The sequence below is a fragment of the Hippocampus zosterae genome, chromosome 14 (genome assembly GCF_025434085.1).
Source record: "Hippocampus zosterae strain Florida chromosome 14, ASM2543408v3, whole genome shotgun sequence".
NCBI lineage: Eukaryota > Metazoa > Chordata > Actinopteri > Syngnathiformes > Syngnathidae > Hippocampus > Hippocampus zosterae.
The window spans coordinates 18,777,057-18,797,757 of NC_067464.1; the positions used below are offsets into that span (position 1 = coordinate 18,777,057).

At 41.3% G+C, this 20,701-nt stretch overlaps 1 protein-coding gene across 2 annotated transcripts; it reads left to right on the top strand.

Annotated features, from left to right (window-relative positions):
- The first annotated feature begins 4,983 nt into the window (after nt 1-4,983).
- Nucleotides 4,984-19,147, top strand: nol10 (nucleolar protein 10). 2 transcript variants are annotated; one of them, XM_052085727.1, is made up of 21 exons: nt 4,984-5,092; nt 5,503-5,548; nt 5,638-5,736; nt 6,492-6,569; nt 6,667-6,704; nt 7,463-7,599; nt 7,678-7,743; nt 7,852-7,912; nt 9,435-9,520; nt 9,636-9,714; nt 9,902-10,051; nt 10,230-10,296; nt 12,206-12,258; nt 13,933-14,059; nt 15,483-15,562; nt 16,236-16,334; nt 16,915-17,007; nt 17,083-17,253; nt 17,381-17,694; nt 17,837-17,939; nt 18,340-19,147. In XM_052085727.1, exons 3-21 carry the CDS (start codon nt 5,676-5,678, stop codon nt 18,493-18,495), a joined length of 2,019 nt encoding a protein of 672 aa, XP_051941687.1. In that variant the 5' UTR covers nt 4,984-5,092; nt 5,503-5,548; nt 5,638-5,675; the 3' UTR covers nt 18,496-19,147. The 2 variants fall into 2 exon arrangements, with proteins under 2 accessions (XP_051941687.1, XP_051941686.1); XM_052085726.1 differs by lacking the exon at nt 4,984-5,092 and adding an exon at nt 5,099-5,261.
- Nucleotides 19,148-20,701: the final 1,554 nt, after the last annotated feature.

Here is a 20,701-nt window from a genome sequence, read left to right on the forward strand (position 1 = left end):
CATTGGGAGCAAGCGTAGTCCAGCATGTTCAAGTTCATGACAGTCTTTCAGTGAGGCCAGCAGTGATCCCTATCGTTGGGGATTCGGGTACCCATGGAGCAGATGGGTATTGTCCATTTGGGGGTGCCATATCCTGTCATTGTTGTTGGTTTTTGCGGAGGAGGAGTCAGAGCTTGTTGATCATAGCCTGATTGATGAACAGGTGGGTGCCGGCGGTGCGGGCATTTCCTTGTCCAATGATTCACATCACCACAAATGAAACAGCCAGCTTGGCTCCCGTGACTTCCTCGTCCACGCCCACTTTCCCGTTCAGACCTCCCCCCAGCCATGCGTCTCGGCCCTGCCTTGTGGGCAGGCCGTAATGTTGAGGTGTGGCTTGGAGCCGCGGTGTGGGTGTGATCAGCCGTGGTGGAGCCTGTTGAGAGACACTGATTGACATTTGATTAGATCTCCCAAGTTTCTCTTTTTTGCATGCATTGCTGGAGGCTCTCTTAGCCTCTTGTATTTGTGAATTCAAAAAGTCGTTTTGTAGCTTGGATGTTTTCTCAGTCTCTTCCTCGGCTCTCATTCGAGATTGTTGCACATAATATAGGAAATGAGTTCGCCAATTCACGTCATCTGAAGTGGGGAGAGAGTGGGAGAGTTAGTCATCATTTTCTGCACATCAGACGGACAACCCCCCAGCACTGCTTGCCTGAACAAAGCTTGATTCAATGGATGACTATTGGGGTCCTGTCCTGTGACAGTCACCCAAGCATCCATACAATTAACCAAATACGTCATTGGGTGTACCTCAGATAGCAATTCAAACGCCAATTGTTGTGAAGGACCCAATGTTGTTGGATAAATGGAACTCAGCGCGTTTGATTTTCTTTCATTCAACCTAGTCAATTTGCAAGAGGCTATTCCCTCTAATAGGTCCATAATCTCTTTGGGTAAATACTTACCGGTACTCTTAAGCCAGTCTGTTGCCCACAACTGTATGTTATAGTCAATTTTAGGCAAATCCAGCAATATTTGCCTCGTCAATTCAGTCTCCTTAGTTACAAAAGTGGTTGCATCTCAAACACTCATGCTTTCATTATCCTGTTTAATTTGCCTACATTTTCCTACTTTTACCAATTGTTTATGAACCAGCCTGGGCAGATCAGGGGGAAGCTTGGCACACAAGGGATTCAGGTGGGTGCCAGTAAAATGGCTAGTATGTGTTATCCCCCTTCCTGAAGGTTTGTGCTTACAAACCTGCCTGTGGAGCCTACACAATGATTAAAGTGCCCCTCTGTTAAGACGTTTATAATTTTTTTTTTTAATTCACTCAATATCTTTAACCCTCACAACAGTGTCTGCGATTGTGGTGAATATAGACACATTTTCGTGTGTGTGGTGAGCTCAGGTCTCTCTGCCTGCAGATTGACCATCCGCTCCAATTTCTTCTGCCTTGTCTATGTACAAGTGACCACTCGGCGCTTGTAGTGAGGTCATAATTTTAGCGCTCGTCACCTCATGCGGTGAAGGAGGCATCCTCGCTGCCTTGTTTATCATAACTTTGTCGGAGTTACTTTGGTTCTATATTTTTTTCTTTTTCCAATGTCGAAGGCAGTGGTCAAACTACCCATGAAATGCAACATACAGAAGAACCTCCACTTGTCAACTTGACCCTCTCTTTTCCCCTCGCATATCAACCATATCATATTATCATCTTAGAAACATCCACCGGCTCCGCCCTTTTCTCTCTCTGCGCAATGCATTCGTCTTCCTTTCTTTCCTACTTACCACCAGACGGTATTTCAACTGTTTTCTTGCCTTCAGGCGTTCCGTCCATCTTACAGTTCACCATGTTTTTATCATACTCACCGTCCAATATACTCCCTTATGGACCGTGTGACGTCACGTAATTCTCCAATTGTAACAATGGAGCTGTCCCTAACTTGCCCTAAATATACAGCTGTTTACTCAGACCGCGATCTCCAGTCGTCAGTCCTACAATTTATCAGCATCCAGAATAATAAAAATTACCTGGACCTGCCTCAGCAATTAACCACTACTACTAGCCATACCTACAACTCAGCGGTTCTACCTAATTTAAACCGCCTACTTGGTGACTCAATAACTGTGCCAATTCAGTTATCTACTACTCAGTGGCAAAGTTTGGACAGTATATTGTTTTGAATATACCTCACACCTATACTTTAATTCCTTTTTCCTGTACAGTACTTCATTTTTCCATTGTCACATATTTCATACAACTCATTATCAATTTGTTATTTGCCACCTACAAGACCCAATCACTATACTTGGTTCAACACATTCAGGATCAGAGCAGTTTGATTTGATCGGTCCTTATTGGACATAAGCCGAATCTTGACACTTTGCCCGTAATAACAGGAACAGGTGTGTCTTACCTGGTTATAGTGGAGCGCTCCTTGGTTACTGCCTGAGTCTGAAGTTCCTGAAACCGGTGTCAGTCTTTTTCCAGAGAGATCCTGTTCGTGACGCCATTTGTTGAGGAATGGGAGCTGTCAATTTGCTCTTGGCCCTTCCTTGGTTACAGATTCTTTTATCTCTCTATAAAGGTGGAAGAAGACCCAACACCACGTAGTCTTTTCTTCAGTTTATCGCAATGCAACACGAACCGATTCGGGCTCCTGTGAGTCTCAGATTTCATCAGGAAGCCCCGAGCAACTTTAGTCACACGTACATATAGGCATAGTATGTTAATTATGTTAATTAGGGGCGGGTAGTCCTTCCCCTTATGTAAAAATCTGAAACAAGGAAAGTCAAGCAAAGTTCAATGTTGGCATTTTGACAAAGTGCAGACCATATCTGCTGGTTCACAAACCTTGAGACTAGGTTTACTCCTCGAAGGCACGTGACAGCCTTCAGGGACTTTTACAATGTGGGAGGCGGAAAGAAGATAGCCAGGTGCTGTTAATCACTCAAGGGGAATTAAGAAGAAGAAGAAGAAGAAAACCTTTATTAGTCTCACAATGGAGAAATTCCAGATTCACAGCAGCAAAGTTATGAAAGGAAGAAGTAGAACAACAAAAAAATAGGAGCTGCTGGAAAGGCAGCCACTCTCGCGGCGCCATTTTGAAGTCAAAAAATAACAAAAATAACAACACAACACATAGGACAGAGACAGTCGTGCAATCTTCACCACTTTTCTGCATACACTTAGGGCCCCAACTTCACCCTACACTCTTTGTTTTAAGTACAAGCAAATGTTCAGGACAGAGACTAGTGTCAATAGTTCTCATAGCAAGATGAAATTCATCAACAATGTTCTACTACTACTTCTAGCGGAATAATTCCTTAACACCTTCTTTGGTCTGGGTGAAAATTCTGTTCATCTCAGTCCATTTGGCGACAGCCGCCTGTTTAACAGGTTCGGCGCGCTCTCGCAGTTTCGCGTACTTTCTCATTTTCAACTCACACAGTTTTATGACCTAATTAATTTTGTAATTTTTCCGAATAGGTGACGTGGTATTGGCCTATATTATTCTAAATTGACTAGCATTTAGAGGATCCCTTCCTCACGGACTCCAACCGGGATACTTTAGACGATGCCCGAAGTCGTCAACGCCTATTCCAACGTTTTATTTTTAGAAACTGGCCCAATAACTACGGGCGGTCGCGCCTACGCACCTTTCGGCTTTTAAAGGGTAGAACCCAGCGCGCCGACCATTATCTCAATTCACTTCTCTTACTTTCCACAGTGCGGTTTCGAGCAGCTTGTTTTTTATTTTTCCAATTATTTCAATACCACAGTCACGATATTTTAATAATTTGTACGTGTCCTTAATTTGTACGTGTCCCTTCAATTTTCCACCATCAATATAGATTTTACCATTCGCACTTTTCCCCGTGTTGTAGCTAAAATTTGGGCAATTTCCAATTAAGACGTACTTTGAGACTCTTTTTATTAAAATAGAGTAAAGTCGTCTTACCTTATTCTATGTGGCCGGCCGTGGGGTGAAGGTTGAATGGTCGTGGAAAAAAGACACTGGTATGTCTACCGCGATCAAGTTTACCGGATCGGACCTTTCGCCGTCGTCCGCGTTGGTCTCCACTCCCCCCTTCAAGCACGTCTCGGGGTCACCATTTGTAGAAACTGGTCCTTTTATTCCACCGGACCATTTTCTCTAGCGTGTTCAAGACCTGGAGGAGGAAGCCAATTCCAACGATGCTACACTACCATTCTAATAACACATACCAGCAGAGTGATGACCAGGATTCAGTAGCTTGGAGTCACGCAGATTTATTTCCCTAACAGGTCATCTAATACAGACGTCTGTTCCTGAGGTTCCCTAACAAACAGTCTAGACAAGCTGCACCGCCACTGGACAGACTCGTCACCCTCAGGTGGACAGACAGAATATATTACAACAGATCATTGTTTATTCATGAGCCTAGACTAACGCGGATTGGTCCACGCATTCTGGAGTCCGGTCTTCTTGGTGTTTCCACGTATTCTGGTCTTCTTGGTGTTTCCACGTATTCTGGTCTTCTTGGTGTTTTCCCGCCACTGCCCGCGCAGCAGTGGCCCGCACGGACGGCCGTTATGTCACTCCCTTGGTGTTTTTCACTGAGATAAAGAACTGCCGTTATGTGCGTTACTCCCTGAGATGAAGAACTGAGAGAACATGTCTGTTATATTCTTACACACTGAATAAAGAGCAATAAAGCGTGGTTAACATAAGCAAAAGCATAAAATGAATTATTCCTTCATGATCAAGGGACATACAAATAAACGACTCAGAATTTTCTAATGAGTTTCAGTCATAATGCAGTGACTTGTAAAAAAAGATTATTAACATAACATAAGTTTACACAAAAAAGGGGAAAAAAAGCGGCGGGGGATTGTAGCGGGGAGGGGGCGGTAATCTACCTGTACATCCGAGCTGCACAAACAATGTTGGCTACTTTGTTTGCATATTTATCTATGTAATTATTAATATGTATGTTTGTTTTTCTATCGTGCAGACCGATGATATTTTCTACATCGAACTTCGACGTCAGGGTAAATTGGAACCATAACGCAGCGGGCGAATTTTGGTCTGTTCTCGTTTCTTGAGGGACACATTTGTCAGTGGTACGTTTACTTGCTGTTTTCGCACCGAGGCAACGTGGGGTTCACACACCGGTGTCTTACATATAATGTTTATGTCTAACCGTAGCCTTGTTAAAGTTATAAAATGCAGATATCAAGTGTGAATGATGTCAAGATTTATAATTTAAGCCATGGAAAGTCCCTTCCGGAGGTAAGAAACACAAATTGGAACTTGTAGTTTAATGACATTTCATCAAAAAAATAATTGACTTTAGGTAGCTAAGCGGCGATCCACAGTTGTAAATATTTCAAAGATATGTTAACATTTCGTTTTATAAAAATGTTCTACCACCAACTATCAGTCAAACAAGTTCCATATCAAACGATCAAATGAGCAACGTAACGGCGTACTCTTATTTAAAAGCTAAAACACATTTGTTTTGAACATTCAGTGGCTATCGGACCGTAAGAAAAGGCAACTGCAAAAGAAAGATGTTGGTAAGTTACAGTCATATAATGTAAACATACATTTTGCATGTCCTAATGAAATATTGGAATGTCACAATTTTTTATTTTTTTATTTTAAGACATCCAGCGCAGGATTGAGCTCATCCAGGACTTTGAGATGCCCACAGTGTGCACATCCATAAAGGTATCCAGGGATGGGCAATTCATCTTGGCAACAGGTAATGCTTGAAAGTTGGGGTGTAATGAAAACCTTTTTGAATAGGAATATCGATTTTGATTTCAGTGGATTGAACTGAATCAAACTGTGAAATTTTAAAATATACCATCCTTGAATCGTGTTGCACAGTTAGATATGTATCAAACAACCTTTTATGAGAGAAGCACACCAGGTATAGATTGTTTTGATGTTGCAGATGATTTGTTTTTTCTTTGAATTTTGAATAACTTTGAATATTCAGGACTTTGGAAAGCTTTTTACATGTTGTCACAGCTTAATAAAGATAACAAAATCTGCAAGCGTATCATATTGAGTCAAATTGTAATTCGGGCCGATAATGTTTTTCCTCAAAATTGTGATTGCGATTTAATTTGCAAACCTTTTTTTTCCAAGGTCCTCTTTGAATGTACAGTATTTTTCAACAAATAATCTTTATCACAAAAACAAGGTCAGATCTATTGTGCATTATACAATACTAAGGTAAATGAAGCTTGAGTCATTAAAATGGAAGACAGTTTGTCTCCTAGAATTTCAGGGGGGAACCTTTGTAAATACTTGGACGTGCAGTTTGAGAAGTACACTAGTTGACTTAGGAAACTCCCAAAATTCAGCCACGGTACTCAAAATTTACTTAAATACACACCGCGGTGTTCGACACATTTATTTTCTACCTTTTTTTATTTGTGAGAAGCCATAATCGAAATCACAATTCAATTTCAAATTGTTGCCCAACCCTAATCTGCATGATCTTTGTAGGGACGTACAAGCCAAGGATTCGATGTTATGACACCTACCAGCTTTCACTGAAGTTTGAACGCTGCTTGGATTCTGATGGTAAATACAAATAGACACACCGTAACCTCATCTCATTCATGCCCATTTATTTCATTAACAGCCACTATTTAATTTGTTTTCTTTCTCTACTTCAAAGTTGTGGCCTTTGACATCCTGTCTGATGACTACTCAAAGGTAATTTGGGAATATTATATTAGATTTTTTTGTATAATTTTTATTCATAGATTTGCCAAGCAAATTCTACCAGTTTGCTGTATGTGCTCAAATAAATATTGGGGCTTCGATTGATGGGCCAATGAGCATTATCGAGTAATTTCCATGAAGAAGGTGCGTTTCAGACCGATAAGCCTCGGTGCGGACCTGCACTGTGTCCCGCGGTCCTGCATGCCCGCATACTGTTTCCATGCTGCCTGGCCTCTTTCCTTTTTTGTGCAACCTCCCTGACGACCTCTGCCATCTCTTGGCGGCAGCCTGCGATGATCAGGCGCGGTCTGGTCAATGTCAGACTTGTTGTGTGGCCACTCGCCCAGTCGAAGGAATTTATGGAACCATGTGACAGTAATGACAAAGATGTGTGTTTTGGGTCATTATCCAGTTGTAAAAGTCATGAGCTGCAATTGAGACAAAGCTTTGTGACACTAGGCAGCATGTTTCGCTTCAGTGTGCCTTGATACTCCTGAGATTTTCTTTTCGTTTTCTCTCGAAGATTATTGGGTCTCATTTGATAAAATGTTTACCCCCACCTATATGGTGGTCACGGAACTTAAACACAGAAGCATTATGTCTTATTTCCAATTACATTTATCAGTTTCACATTAATTCAAAGAGTTTTTTTTCTTTTTCTGTTTCTTTCATTCACTGAGGTGCCACAAATTTTGTCCATGTGTAATACTTTGTGCTTTTTTTGACTGATAATCTCCTTTTGTCCTCAGCTTGTCTTCCTGCACACTAACCGTTATGTGGAGTTTCATTCCCAGCACGGATACTACTACAAAACACGAATTCCAAAGTTTGGTCGGGATTTTTCTTACCATTACCCCTCATGTGACCTTTATTTCGTGGGCTGTAGGTGAGAACATATTTCAGATCTTTCTGAAACCCTATTCAGACCAACTTCAATGCATCTTTGTACATTTTTTTTGTCCAGTTCAGACATTTATAGACTGAATCTCGAACAAGGTCGCTTCCTCAACTCACTTCAGACAGATGCCGTGTGAGTGTAAAAAAAAGCATTATCCAGTACAAATGATCCACTAAATCTTCGCGTTAAGTAAAAATGCTTCTTCTTTGTGTTGTTGCCTATTTATGCCTCATCCACCAGGGAGCACAACGCATGTGATATCAACCCTGTCCATCATTTGTTTGCCAGTGGAACCTCCGAGGTATGTGCCATCATCCGCTGCTTGAACCGGTATTTTGGATCTTAATCAATGACAGTATCAAAGCAAAGTTCATTTTTACCATTCACTGAACAAGTTGAAACCCTACTGCCGCCCAAATCTTACTGAACTGAAACACTGAAATATATATATTGTAATTGAAATGCACCTGTAAAATGGCTGCCTTGTTTTCTTGGTTACACGTGGACACAAGCAGTGCGAACTTCCAACGAGCAGATTAATGCATGAAATTTCATTTTACCGAATTATATCTTGATTGAAACTAATTACTTCCAACTACACAATAACTAGAAAATGTTATCTGTAGCTTTATTCAGACACGAACCAATAGGAAGTTCAAATAGTTATTTCGACTGCCTGCTGTATGACAATCATCAACACAGAGCCATCAGCGAATCCGTTTTCGGTAATAGAGTTGAATACCTTTTGTCCTTAGAGTTGTGTGTCCTATATTGTAAAAAGTTCAGGGATGTCTATTGGCCAAGAATTAATTCATTGTCAGAACCTATCAGGAAGCAAGTCTTTCATGACACACCCGACCTCATACAAGCCCTAAATCTCTCCCTCTGTCTAACAGCTTAGCATTTGCTCTGGCAACCTACTGTGCCCACATCATACGGTGATAAATCACTGTAAACAGGCAGACCACAGAGTATTTGATCTGACATCGACACAAGTGAAGTTGAGATTTAAATATTTATTAGAACAACGTATAGAAATATACCTCCTCCCCCCAAAAAGAATAAAAAAATACAATTTGAATACCTCTATATTGTTTGTGTTTGAATATTGGTTCTTTGTTATGTTGTAATTGCAAAGAACACTTTTCAAGCTGTGGAAATCAAATGTACTCACTCACTCATCTTTTCAAGAGTACCTACTGCAATTCATTTATCTATATATACAGTACACTAGTGTGCAAAAATTAGAGGCAACTGTTGGACTTACTTCATGTTGATTTTTTTTTATGTCAATAGAACCTCACTCAATAAAGCGCAGACATCTACCAGGCCAAACTGTTGACATCACTGAAAGAAAAATGTGGAATGACATAAATGGGTCCTCAGTTTAAGACAGTTTGCTTGCCTACGAAACCAACATGAACACATGTTTTGTTTAAATTGGAACACACATAGTATCTATCAAAGTAGTAAATACTTGGTAAAATATTTGTACTTAAAAGACTTTTAGCCCATGTCCATATAAAAATTATAGAAATGAAAAACTGCAACAACAAAAAAGAAAGATCATTATCTTTCTTTTTTGTTGTTGCAGTTTTTCTTCAATGTTTCCGAGTATTGGATTGGATTGGATCGGATGCAACTTTATTGTCAAATGTGCTGTAACATACAGCAGAGATGAAATTTCTTCCTTCTCAACATAAAACAAGAGGAGCCACTGCGGGTGTCCGCGCCGCCATCAAAAGTTAACAAAAACTAACGATACTGCTTATAACAAGCAGTATGCCACATTTCGCTGACCTGTATCCCTTTTTGGTCATTAGGGAAAAGTGGAATGCTGGGACCCTCGTGTCCGGAAGCGAGTGGGCCTTCTGGACTGTGCGCTGAGCAGCCTAACAGAAGGAATGGAGTAAGTAGCCGTCTGTTGCTCAGAAATGCCATTTTTACTTACGGAGCTTATTTTGTCGTTGATCGAATTAGATTTGACCATTTTGTGACTTGGATCATTTCATTTTGTTTTGCAGAGTTCAGAGTTTGCCCTCAGTAAGCGCACTGAAGTTTAATGGTTCACTCGTCATGGGAGTAGGCACCAGCACTGGGCAGGTATGCAACAACATCCCTGAATGGCTAATGTTATAGGCACTGAAGAGTCCTTACAGTAAAAAAAAAAATGATGAAATGATATTTTTAAAGAGCTGTATCTTCATCCCTCCTGTGCACCTCACACACACTCCAGGGCGGTTTTGATGGAATCGAAAGTTGTAATAATTGCCCCTCCTCCTTACCAAAGGTGCTGCTGTATGACCTGCGTTCCAGCCAGCCGCTGATGGTGAAAGACCACTTCTACAACCTGCCCATCAAGTCTCTCAACTTCCATGATCAGATGGACCTGGTTGTGTCAGCAGACCCTAAAATAATTAAAATCTGGAACAAAGACAGCGTAAGAGGAACATACATAAGTAGAATGTACACTCAGTTCGGTCAGTTGGCTTGCTCGTCATAGGAGTGATCCTGCAAGATTATATCCTGCATCATGTCACTCATGGTAGCCAATGTAACAAAGATGTACAAAAACAAAGAAATGCTACACATAATTGTTTTTCTTCTACTCACCACAGGGCAAAGTGTTCTCCTCCATCCAGCCTGAGAGCAACATTAATGATGTTTGCATGTACCCTCACTCAGGTGAGAATACTCCAAGATAATGTGTAATTCATTATTCCCCCCGCCCCCACAGCTGCGCTGATTTAAAAACAACAACAAATGAATGTCTGGATACTATCAACTAGGGATGGGCAAGTGCCGTATTTTCCGCACTAAAAGGCGCAACTTCCATTTTCGTAAAAGCTCACAGTGCACCTTAAAATCCGTGGTGCCTTGTGTATGGTTATTATGGTAATATGTCGACCCCAAAATGGCTGCTTTCTGGGACCATGCTTACAACACAGAGTTCAAACTTAAGGCGATCGGGTTACGCAGTTGAACACGGAAATAGAGCAGCGGCAAGAGAGTTCAATGTAAACGAGTCGTAGTTATAACTTGCTATTGGCTAAGTGAACTGTGTCGCTGCTTTTTAACGTAAGTTTTACTGACATTTAACCGTTCTGTAGCAACGCCACTCAACAGCTAAGCTATCTTAGCTGTTGTCGTTTGTTCAAAGCTTCTTTGATCTGTAATGTGGGTTGCGTCGGCGCTGATTCGTTGAACCACGTGAGTACGTGCTCACACACACACACAGCAGAGAGCGGCAGACTATGGACTGCTGAGGCGCACTTCACTCGAGTGGCATTGCTACAGTTCTGTTGGCATTTCCTTGAGAGTAGCTCCATCTAGTGTAGCTCCATCTAGTGGATGCATTATAGATTGCATCTTATAGTGTGGTGCGTCCAGTATATGAAAAAAATGACAAAATAGGCCATTTATGTTGTCTTGAGAGGGAAGAAATTTCATCTGTGCTGTATGTTACAGCACATTTGACAATAAAGTTGTATCCAATCCAATTCATTGAAGGTGCACCTCATAATCCAGTGCGCCTTTTAGTGTGGAAAATACGGTACCAAGAACAGATCTCGGTAGTGGGTGAGACCCGGCCTTATTTCAAGTCACTGGTATCCGCCGCCCTCTTGTGGCCGTTTTACAATCAAGTATGCAAGGCATACATGTCTGACAGATCACCAATCTAAAAATTTCTGAAGTTAATTAAAATTTGGGTCATTCTGCGTCAAGTGACACCTCTTCAATTTGTAATTTTCAATTTCAAAAAGTTTAAAATCAGGGGTGGTGGGTGGGGGCTGTCTATATTATGGTTTGGTCAGTGTTGAAATTCTCATCAATCAGTCACATATTTTTTTTGTTTCTTGTGAAGTTATGTGCAGCTCAGGTGAGTGCAATGACACAACCTCAGATTTCTTCAAAGTAAGTCAGTACATAGGTCCCACCCAGTGTTCAGACTGAGACACCACAAGTTGAATTCAACAGTGAGAAACTTGTGCTGCCAAAATTCTGGTTAAATGGCAGGCATTCTTAAAAGTTCCTTGAGGCGCTGTTGTATTCAATATAATTATTTGCACTTCACTGTATTCCTTGAAACAACCACATATTTTGATTGGGACTTCTTCTCCCAGGTTGTATTTTTTATGTAATTTTTTTTGTGGGTGTTTTCCACAAAATATATATTTACGAAACAAATGGGGGGCTGGGGGGATCATAAATAACCTAATGTATACCACTGGGACATCGTCGAATGTGTGTGTGCGCGCGCTATGCTCTTTCACCACTAGGAGGTGCCATCTACTCTTGTAGTTTCAAACATAAGATAAGATATCCTTTATTCGTCCCACACTGGGGAAATACAAATTACTTCAACCAAACATGTTGTTCAGGTTAAAAACACATTCGTTAGAGACCTTGTCAGATGTGTCTGTCCTTTGTGATTTTGAAAACATTCCCCAAAAGAGTTTCACACACTGTCCTGTCTCAGAATATTTGCAGCATCATACCTCCTGTACACACACTGCAGTCTTCAAACCTCAACTATGTTGTGTACGCACAAGCTTCTCACATCATCCTGCCTGTATGTGTGTGTGTTTTATAGGTATGCTGTTCACTGGCAATGAGGATCCGAAGATGAACACATTCTACATTCCAGTGAGTAATTTTTAAAAATGTATTTACAACACTTCACTGGCAGCAAACACAAACCCACACACAGACTGATGATACGAACAGTGACCTTGACATCACATCTCATAACTGAGCGGATGCCCTCACATATATTATTGATGCAATAAAGGATGATACCTGACTTGATTACTGCCGTGCACAAATTTGCTCAAAGTCGATGACTCAAGAGGCTGTAAAAATGAGGGCGCGTGAGAGAAGGCTACAGAGAATGAGCGGGGGATTGAAAAGGGCGGATTTTTGTGGACTGTGTCTCGGGATTATATGATACACATCTGTCCATTCCAACTCAGTGAAATGTTATGACTCATGACACATTTGTTTGGTTTTGTAGCCAAATATTGAGCAGGGGTTAATAAGGTGAAGATTAAGATTAAGATTAAGAAAACCTTTATTAGTCTCGCAATGGAGAAATTCCAGATTCACAGCAGCAAAGTTATGAAAGGAAGAAGTAGAACAACAAAAAAATAGGAGCTGCTGGAAAGGCAGCCACTCTCGCGGCGCCATTTTGAAGTCAAAAATAACAAAAATAACACAAGACAACACATAGGACAGAGACAGTCGTGCAATCTTCACCACTTTTCTGCATACACTTTGTTGTCTGAAGCAGTTATAGATAAAAGAGGAGAGGATCAAAGTGACCTTTCACCAGTGGATCAGAGACATCATGCTGAAAAATGTGCACAAGCAAAGTTTTGAAAGCAAACACGAAGCTGTAGCGTCCATTGACGAAAATGTGACGTGAAGCAATCAAAGCTAACGCATCACACACTGGTTTCGGATATAGAATTTAGATGCAGTAAATTCATATTACACAGCAGATAAAGATGGATGAAAAAAAAACTTCCATCATGTTGGACTGACACTAACATTGACCTTGATATCACATCTCATAACTTAACTGAATGGATACCCTCAAATATTATTATTGATGCAATAAAGAATGTTCAATAACTTGCTTACTCCCATGCACAAACTTGCTCAAAGTCCGTGACTCAAGTGACTGTAACGTGAGGGCTCACGAGAGAAGACTCCAAAGAATGAGCGGGAAATTGAAAGGGGTGGGTTTTTGTGGACTTTGTGCTCTGGGATTATATGACACACATCCACAATATGCAATACAATACATGCTGATTTACATCTGTCCATTCCAACTCAGTGAAATGTCATGACTTATGACCCATTTGTTTGTTTTTGTAGCCAAATATTGACTAGGGGTTAATAAGATGAAGCAATCAATTCCAACATGATGTCGCATACTTGTTTGAGATCTTGAACTTTGTGTGCGTTGCGTGCGCTCAGAACTCTGCTCACCCATTTGGAACATTGCATGTTATATGATTATATTAGTAGTAGTGGTACTTGAGATGCGCTGGTAGTGTAGTGGTATAACGCTGTCACGGTTCTATTTGAAAAAAGAAACATGTTAGGACTCTCAGTATTTCGGCTAGTGTATCCGTGTTGGTTTACAGAACAAGTCTGTATCCAAGAACGTTATCTCTATTTTAGAAGTTGATGAGTTAGATGATTTTTGATGCTGCCAAATGCCATTTTTTAAATTCAAAGGTATTATATTTTTTTAATTTATATAGTTAGTTATATGAGTCACCTATTTGACCCGATCTGTTTGTATGAGTTCAGGCTCTGGGCCCAGCACCTCGTTGGTGCTCCTTCCTTGACAACCTGACAGAAGAGCTGGAGGAGAGCCCAGAGAGCACTGTGTATGATGACTACAAGTTTGTCACCCGCAAGGACCTGGACAATTTGGGTGAGAGCTTCTGGCATTCATTCCTAGTCATTATTCTGGGGGGGGGGGGGGGGGGGGGGGGGGGGGATATGCAGTGAACAAATGTGGTTATTTTTCCCAAAAGGATACACATTATTATGCACAGTTTAAAACATTTTCCAGGTCTCCGATATCCTTTTGTCTCAATTCATAACTGTCCACTTAATAACCACTTGCCACATTTTGGATCAAATCACTCGCTTTTAAGCGGCCTTTTTAAGGCTATGAGTAACAAATCTAGTGCCTATTTGTGGTATTATTGGAGACCCTTAAACTTCCTCCAGAGCAGGAGATGTTTGCCCATCTCCATTCTGACTGCAAATGGATGGCACTTGGTCAAAGCCACAATTTTATTTGGGGGGGGGTCAAAAGTTTGAGAAACATTGGCCGAAGCGATAGCAGTCTTGCTGCCCTATCGTGTTGTGAGTGTTATGTAATTGCAATATCGTGTTCTGGCAAATATCTGGCAAATTTCCAAACACCTTTCTAAAGATACATTTTCAGAAATATCCACATAACTAAACATGTACCTGATTGTTAAATTTCACATTCAGTGAGTGGACAAACACTCCAGGGTCCCAACTAATTGTGTGGAAGAAGGAAAAAAAATCTACAATACTATGTCCCCTTTGTAATGCGTGGATATTTTTGGTACTCTTACTGAAAAAGTGTTCAGTTTAATTATGCTTGTGAGACAGGGGAAAACCTCCCTATTTAACATCAGCCTAACTTTGGATATATCACAGGTGGCTGAGCAGAGCTTCAGAGGCCTTCTCATGGGGGAGGGAGTCTGGGGGGGTGGGGCCGTACCCCTGTGGAAGGGTTGAATGAACATTGGAATGCAGGCTCAGCAGTCAAGAGATCAAATGACAAGAAGCAAAGGAGTGGTTGGCTGCTGTCGAATAACGGTGCAGAGCAGGGGTGTTGATTTACAGAAGCTGCGTAACGTGGCCTGTTACGTAACCTTAAGTCAAGAACGTTTACGTACTAGGAGGCAAGAAAGGTATGCTATTCTGTCAGATTGAGTCATCTCAGGGTGGAAAGACTCTTTTTCAATGGGTTGAAATGTGCTACAGTACTGCATAATGTCCCTTGTAGTTAGCTGCGTGGAAATGGCCGGAAGGGGCTCGCTCAGCTGAATAACTCCCAACAGTATTCAAAGCGCCTGCAGCAAATTTGAAGATACGTACATTTGTCACTGCTCAGAGACAACATTAGGGGTTCAATTTTGTTGTCCATGCAAGATTCCAAGAGCATTGATTGCATGAGGGCAAAGGCAATTTGTCTTCCTGACAACTCTTCATGTACTTGATGAAATCCTTAATCCATATTTCCATTTAGAATTCTGCCACAAATATCTTTCAAACTAAATGAATGCTTGCTTCATTTTTTTCTTCATGTGTAGGTTTGTCTCATCTTGTGGGATCATCCCTCCTGAGGGCGTACATGCATGGCTATTTCATGGACATTAGGCTGTATCATAAGGTATGATGTTGCTGCGCTACAGGTGGAATATTTCCTTCCCAGCCGTTGCTGGTAAATTATTCCGGCGGAATTATTTTTAAAAATAACACCGGTCAACAAATATTGACTGAATTTTTTAATCATAAATGCAATAAGCTTTTGCACATTTTTTTTCTTTCCGGATTCAGAATCGGCCCGCGTTTTCATTAACACATCACGTTTTCATGATAATGGAATAACAATAAAATAAGATGGAAAGGTAGTTATACATTTTGTAATATTTAGGAATTCTGTGGTTAGGTTCAGCAACAGGTGTATTTTATTTCTGAAACGTCATAGCTATTGATTGAATTGGATTGGATACAACTTTAATGTATTTGATATTATATGATACTGGATTGCAGTGCATGTTAAATCCATATCAGGCAAGCTTTTTTAAATGTCAAAACCTAAAAAGAAAAAATGAAAATATCTCAAAAACCTGAATTGCTAGGATCCTTTTGAAATCGGCATCAAAAAGACCTTTAGGGGCACATAAAGCCATCTCTGATTCAAATTTGCCGTTGACCGTTATGATGTAATTGCAACAATTGGAACCCATAGAAATGATCATTTTGATAATGAGCATAATTTCAATTCAAAATGTGTTGCACACAAAGGTGGGTGTTTTCTTTTTGTTTGTCTCCCCCCATAGGTCAAAAGCATGGCAAATCCTTTTGCATACGAGGAGTATCGCAAGGATAAGATCCGGCAAAAGATTGCAGAGACGAGGACCCAAAGAGTGCAGGTTAAGGTGAGAAATTCCGAGAGCATGACAAGATTCTTCCAGTTTGCGTTTGTAGCTACAGCACATTGTTGAGCATAAGGTGCCAAATTTCTGTGTGAAGAAATAACCTTTCACAGCTTAAAAAAATATGAACCAAGAGAGGACAAGAAGCACCTCTGTTATTTAATTACCACACTTTAAAACTGCAATTCAATATTTAAGTCCTTAAGCTTTACCAAACTTACCAAACAAAAGGCTTTGAGAATTGCCCTGTGCAAAACATGAAAAGACACATTCCTCAATTAACCTGGAACCTGTTAAATTTATACGGTGACACTTAAAGGATCAAATTGACGGTGAGCTCTGCCTTGGGTTGCTTGTTTGGTTTAGGAAGTTGGTATTTACTGGTAATCTTGAAGAATAAAACAATGTGGGCTTCATAAAAACGACATTGAAACTACTGTATGCCTTTAAGCACCAATAACTGTTTAATCGGAGCAAACTGTCAGTCACCGCATAACTGCTATCCAAATGATTTTGTCAGAAGCAAGCTGTGCACCGTCACAATAATTAGCAATTTGTGGGTTGCTCTTTGTGCCTGAATCAGACATTGCCAAAAGTCAACAAGGAGCTGGCTCTGAAGCTGATGGAAGAGGGTGATGATGAAATGGAGCTGACTGCCAGGAAAAAGAAGGGCAAGGTAGGCAGACTTGGATAACAACACTTGCCGGCGTCACCGAATTTGTAATTCTCATTTTTGCTGTTGAAATTGCAGGCCCTACCCACCGTTTTAGGTGATAGCCGTTTCAAAGTGATGTTTGAAAACCCAGACTATCAAGTGGATGAGCAGAGCGAGGAGTTCCGCTTGCTCAATCCCATCGTCTCCAAAGTCAGCCAGAAGAGGAAGAAGAAGCTGCGGCTACTAGCTCAGGATGCCACCTTCCAGGTGAAGGCTGCACTGAACGAAAAGCTTGTCAGGAAGCAGACATTACAAATGAATACCACAGTTTGAAATACAATTAGCCTTCACTCTCAAGAAAATAAGCACCAATCATTCTGCCACCATTTTATAGGTTGCCCCAGAAAATGACGAGGAGGAGGGTCAAGCGAGCTCTGAGGAGGAAAGCTCAGATGATGACAAGAGCTGGGTGGAGGAAGTGAGAGAGCAGCGGAGATTGCTCAATGAGGAAGCCCGAGATCGCCGGCGGAAACAGAGGAAGGACGCCGACCGTAACACGGTCCTGCTAGAGAGCAAAAGCAGCGAAGGAGAGAAAAACTCAATCACAGCTGAGAACAAGAAGACTAGCCAGCCTCAATTCTATCAGATTAAAAGTGGGGAGGAATTCCGTGGTTTTAATGATGTCTCCCGCAAGCAGAAACTTCAGAAGTATGTCCTATTCCCAAAAGGGCTCAAATCATAATTGTAGAGAGCTCATCAACATGAAATAGGTCAAACACACTTACTGTGCACTTTTTCATCACTCTGCTCAATGAAAATGTTTTTTTTTCTTCATGTGTGTGTGTCTCAGGGCTTCCCTAGAGGAACGACTGAAGTTAGAGCAGCACTCTGGAACCAGCAACATGGCTGATGCCACAGTGGGAAGCAAGCAGCTTACTTTTACACTGAAAAAGGTAGCCCGCCCATGTCTTACTGGACCCCATAAAATTCTATCAATGACTTTGCAATGACATGCCTTGATGGGGAGGAATATAAATCTTTTCAAGGCGAGATATTATTAGATTGGCAACATCCACAGCTGGCTAAGAAAAGGCCAAACAGCCAGACCCAGAAGCCTATCCGGCCCAAATTTTAAACGAGTCTTTGTCTACCTCTGCCCAAAAAAAAAAAAAAATCAGCAAAAAAGAATGTAACAGAGATTGAATAACAACCTCCCTCCCCTCTGCGTGTGTGTGTGTGTGTGTGTGTGTGTGTGTGTGTGTGTGTGTGTGTGCGTGTGTGCGTGTGCGTGTGCGTGTGTGTGTGTGTGCGTGTGCGTGTGCGTGTGCGTGTGCGTGTGTGTGTGCACGCCAGTCTGAGCAGCAACGGAAGCAGCAGCAGGCGGAACGGGACCACCATGAAGAGAGGAAGAAGCTGAGGCGCTCGGCCGGACACCTGAGCAGTGCCCGTGGGAAGGGCTGGGGTAGAGGCAGAGGAAGAGGACGAGGAAGAGGAAGAGGAAGGCTCTGAGGAGCAAAGACCCATCTGCAACTGCCTCAAGCCAAAGTTACACCAATTAGACAGATGTCCGAAATAGCTGAACTGTTGTTTTTAAAAGTGGCCAAGTCTATGAACAGATGAGTTACTACCACTCGACCGTGTCATTTTTATTTTATTGATTTCATTGTTTGTTTCTTTCTTTCTTGGGAAACATTTTTGGGTAGTATTTGTTCAAAAATTATTTTGAGTAAAAACAAAAAACATTGTAATGATATAAGATGCTATTTTCTTTTCATTGCCAAAACTAATCACAGGCTCTTAAAACAACTCAAACTGTGAAATTATTCTTGCCTGGTTTCTCTTTGCCAACTAGCTGTTGTATTCTTTGTGGCAGCTACGCACCTACTTGCGTCAGTCGTGAAAAAAGGGGGGGGGGGGGATTTGAGTGTTTTTTTTCCCACCCTTTCACCCTGCCAACAACTGCAGTTCTTGGAAATTGGAATGCTTGTCTCCGACGACTGATTTGTCCCACTTAAGTATCAATCAACATAAAGGAAAATATTGGGGAATTTGTGTCATTTTCCATTCACAATGCTTCACCATGACAAAAGACTGTCTGCAAGAAGTGGGTCATGCTGCAGTGACAGAAATAATATGGGAATAAATGAGGTACCTACTGGGATGTGGAAGTGCAGTTTGATACATTCAACCACGTTATCTATGTGATCAGTTCTCTCATGTTGTGTATCAATCCAATTAAAGGAAATGTGATGATATATAAGACAAGAGATCAATTTGGGTCATGGCTGGGCATAGTTTTATTACACAGGCATCTTACTATGCTTTATAGTGATTGAAATGTTAATAATTTTGCATTTCAATGTGGCTCTTATGCGGCATCACAATTTTGGCCACTTTTTTTTTTTTGCCTGAGTTAGGCCACAAAATTGTGATATACTGTATTCCGAGTCATGAAAAGGTGACCGCGTCCCATGAAAAAAATCGACTTTGCAAAATCAACTTGGCTGATGAACCCAGTAAAAATGAGCGACTGCATCATGTGTCTGAAGCAGAAATGCCAACTATCATTTGCTCTTTAAAAACATCCAAAGCTATAGACAATCACTACAGAATTGACTCATTCCTTCCTGTAACAGCAGAGAGAATCTCGTGATATGCCCGATTATGCACATGTCAGTACATAACATGTCAACGACGTTTCTTCTTTCCTGGAAAAATAATTTTTGCACTGATATTATTATTAAAATATATGCTGATGATTACATAATATTTCAATCGATGAAAAACACTGAAGGAACACCCAAAATGTTCAAATTCAGTCCTGACTGGATTGCAGATGGAAGTTAGCCTGTGGCTTCAATATGGCTTGTTCATCAATATGCATGGCCCCTTAAAAAAATAATAATAAATACACAAATTAATTCAGCATTTATCTCATTTAAAGGTCAAGCGTGAAGTAGTTTTAGTAAATCCCAAACAAAATATTTTTAGGTCACAAAGTAATTAAACAAGGCATGTAATAAACCAGGGCGGCCCGGTAGTCCAGTGGTTAGCACGTCGGCTTCACAGTGCAGAGGTACCGGGTTCGATTCCAGCTCCGGCCTCCCTGTGTGGAGTTTGCATGTTCTCCCCGGGCGTGGGTTTGCGTGGGTTTTCTCCGGGTGCTCCGGTTTCCTCCCACATTCCAAAAACATGCGTGGCAGGCTGATTGAACACTCTAAATTGTCCCTAGGTGTGTGTGTGAGTGCGAATGGTTGTTCGTTTCCCCTGTACCCTGCGATTGGCTGGCAACCGATTCAGGGTGTCCCCCGCCTACTGCCCGAAGACAGCTGGGATAGGCTCCGGCACCCCCCGCGACCCTAGTGAGGATCAAGCGGCTCGGAAGATGAATGAAAGATGAATGTAATAAACCATTTTAAAAATTGATTTCGTAAATTTGACAAAGTACCGGTAATCGTTTTCCCAAAGTGAGATCCTAACGAGCGAAAAAACCCAGAAGTGTGACATCATATCAAGACAACAATAGCCCGGCTCACTGTGGAAAGTGTTCAAAGCGAGTCAAAAATCGATTTGGGAATCGGAAAGTTTGAAATTTATCCGAAAGGATCGAGATGTTTGAAGAGTCAGAGGAAGATGAGGTGGTCGGCAAAATGTATGTTGGACCATACATGTATGAGCCAGATATTCAGGATGCGGAAAATGTGCAGTGTATTGT

Excerpts from the sequence above, each read along its gene's own strand:
- nol10 (XM_052085726.1), top strand. The coding sequence starts at position 5,196 with ATGCAGATATCAAGTGTGAATGATGTCAAGATTTATAATTTAAGCCAT. Across the intron at positions 10,052-10,229 it reads AAATCTGGAACAAAGACAGC|GGCAAAGTGTTCTCCTCCAT; the intron begins GTAAGAGGAACA and ends TACTCACCACAG. Across the intron at positions 16,335-16,914 it reads CCCAAAGAGTGCAGGTTAAG|ACATTGCCAAAAGTCAACAA; the intron begins GTGAGAAATTCC and ends TGCCTGAATCAG.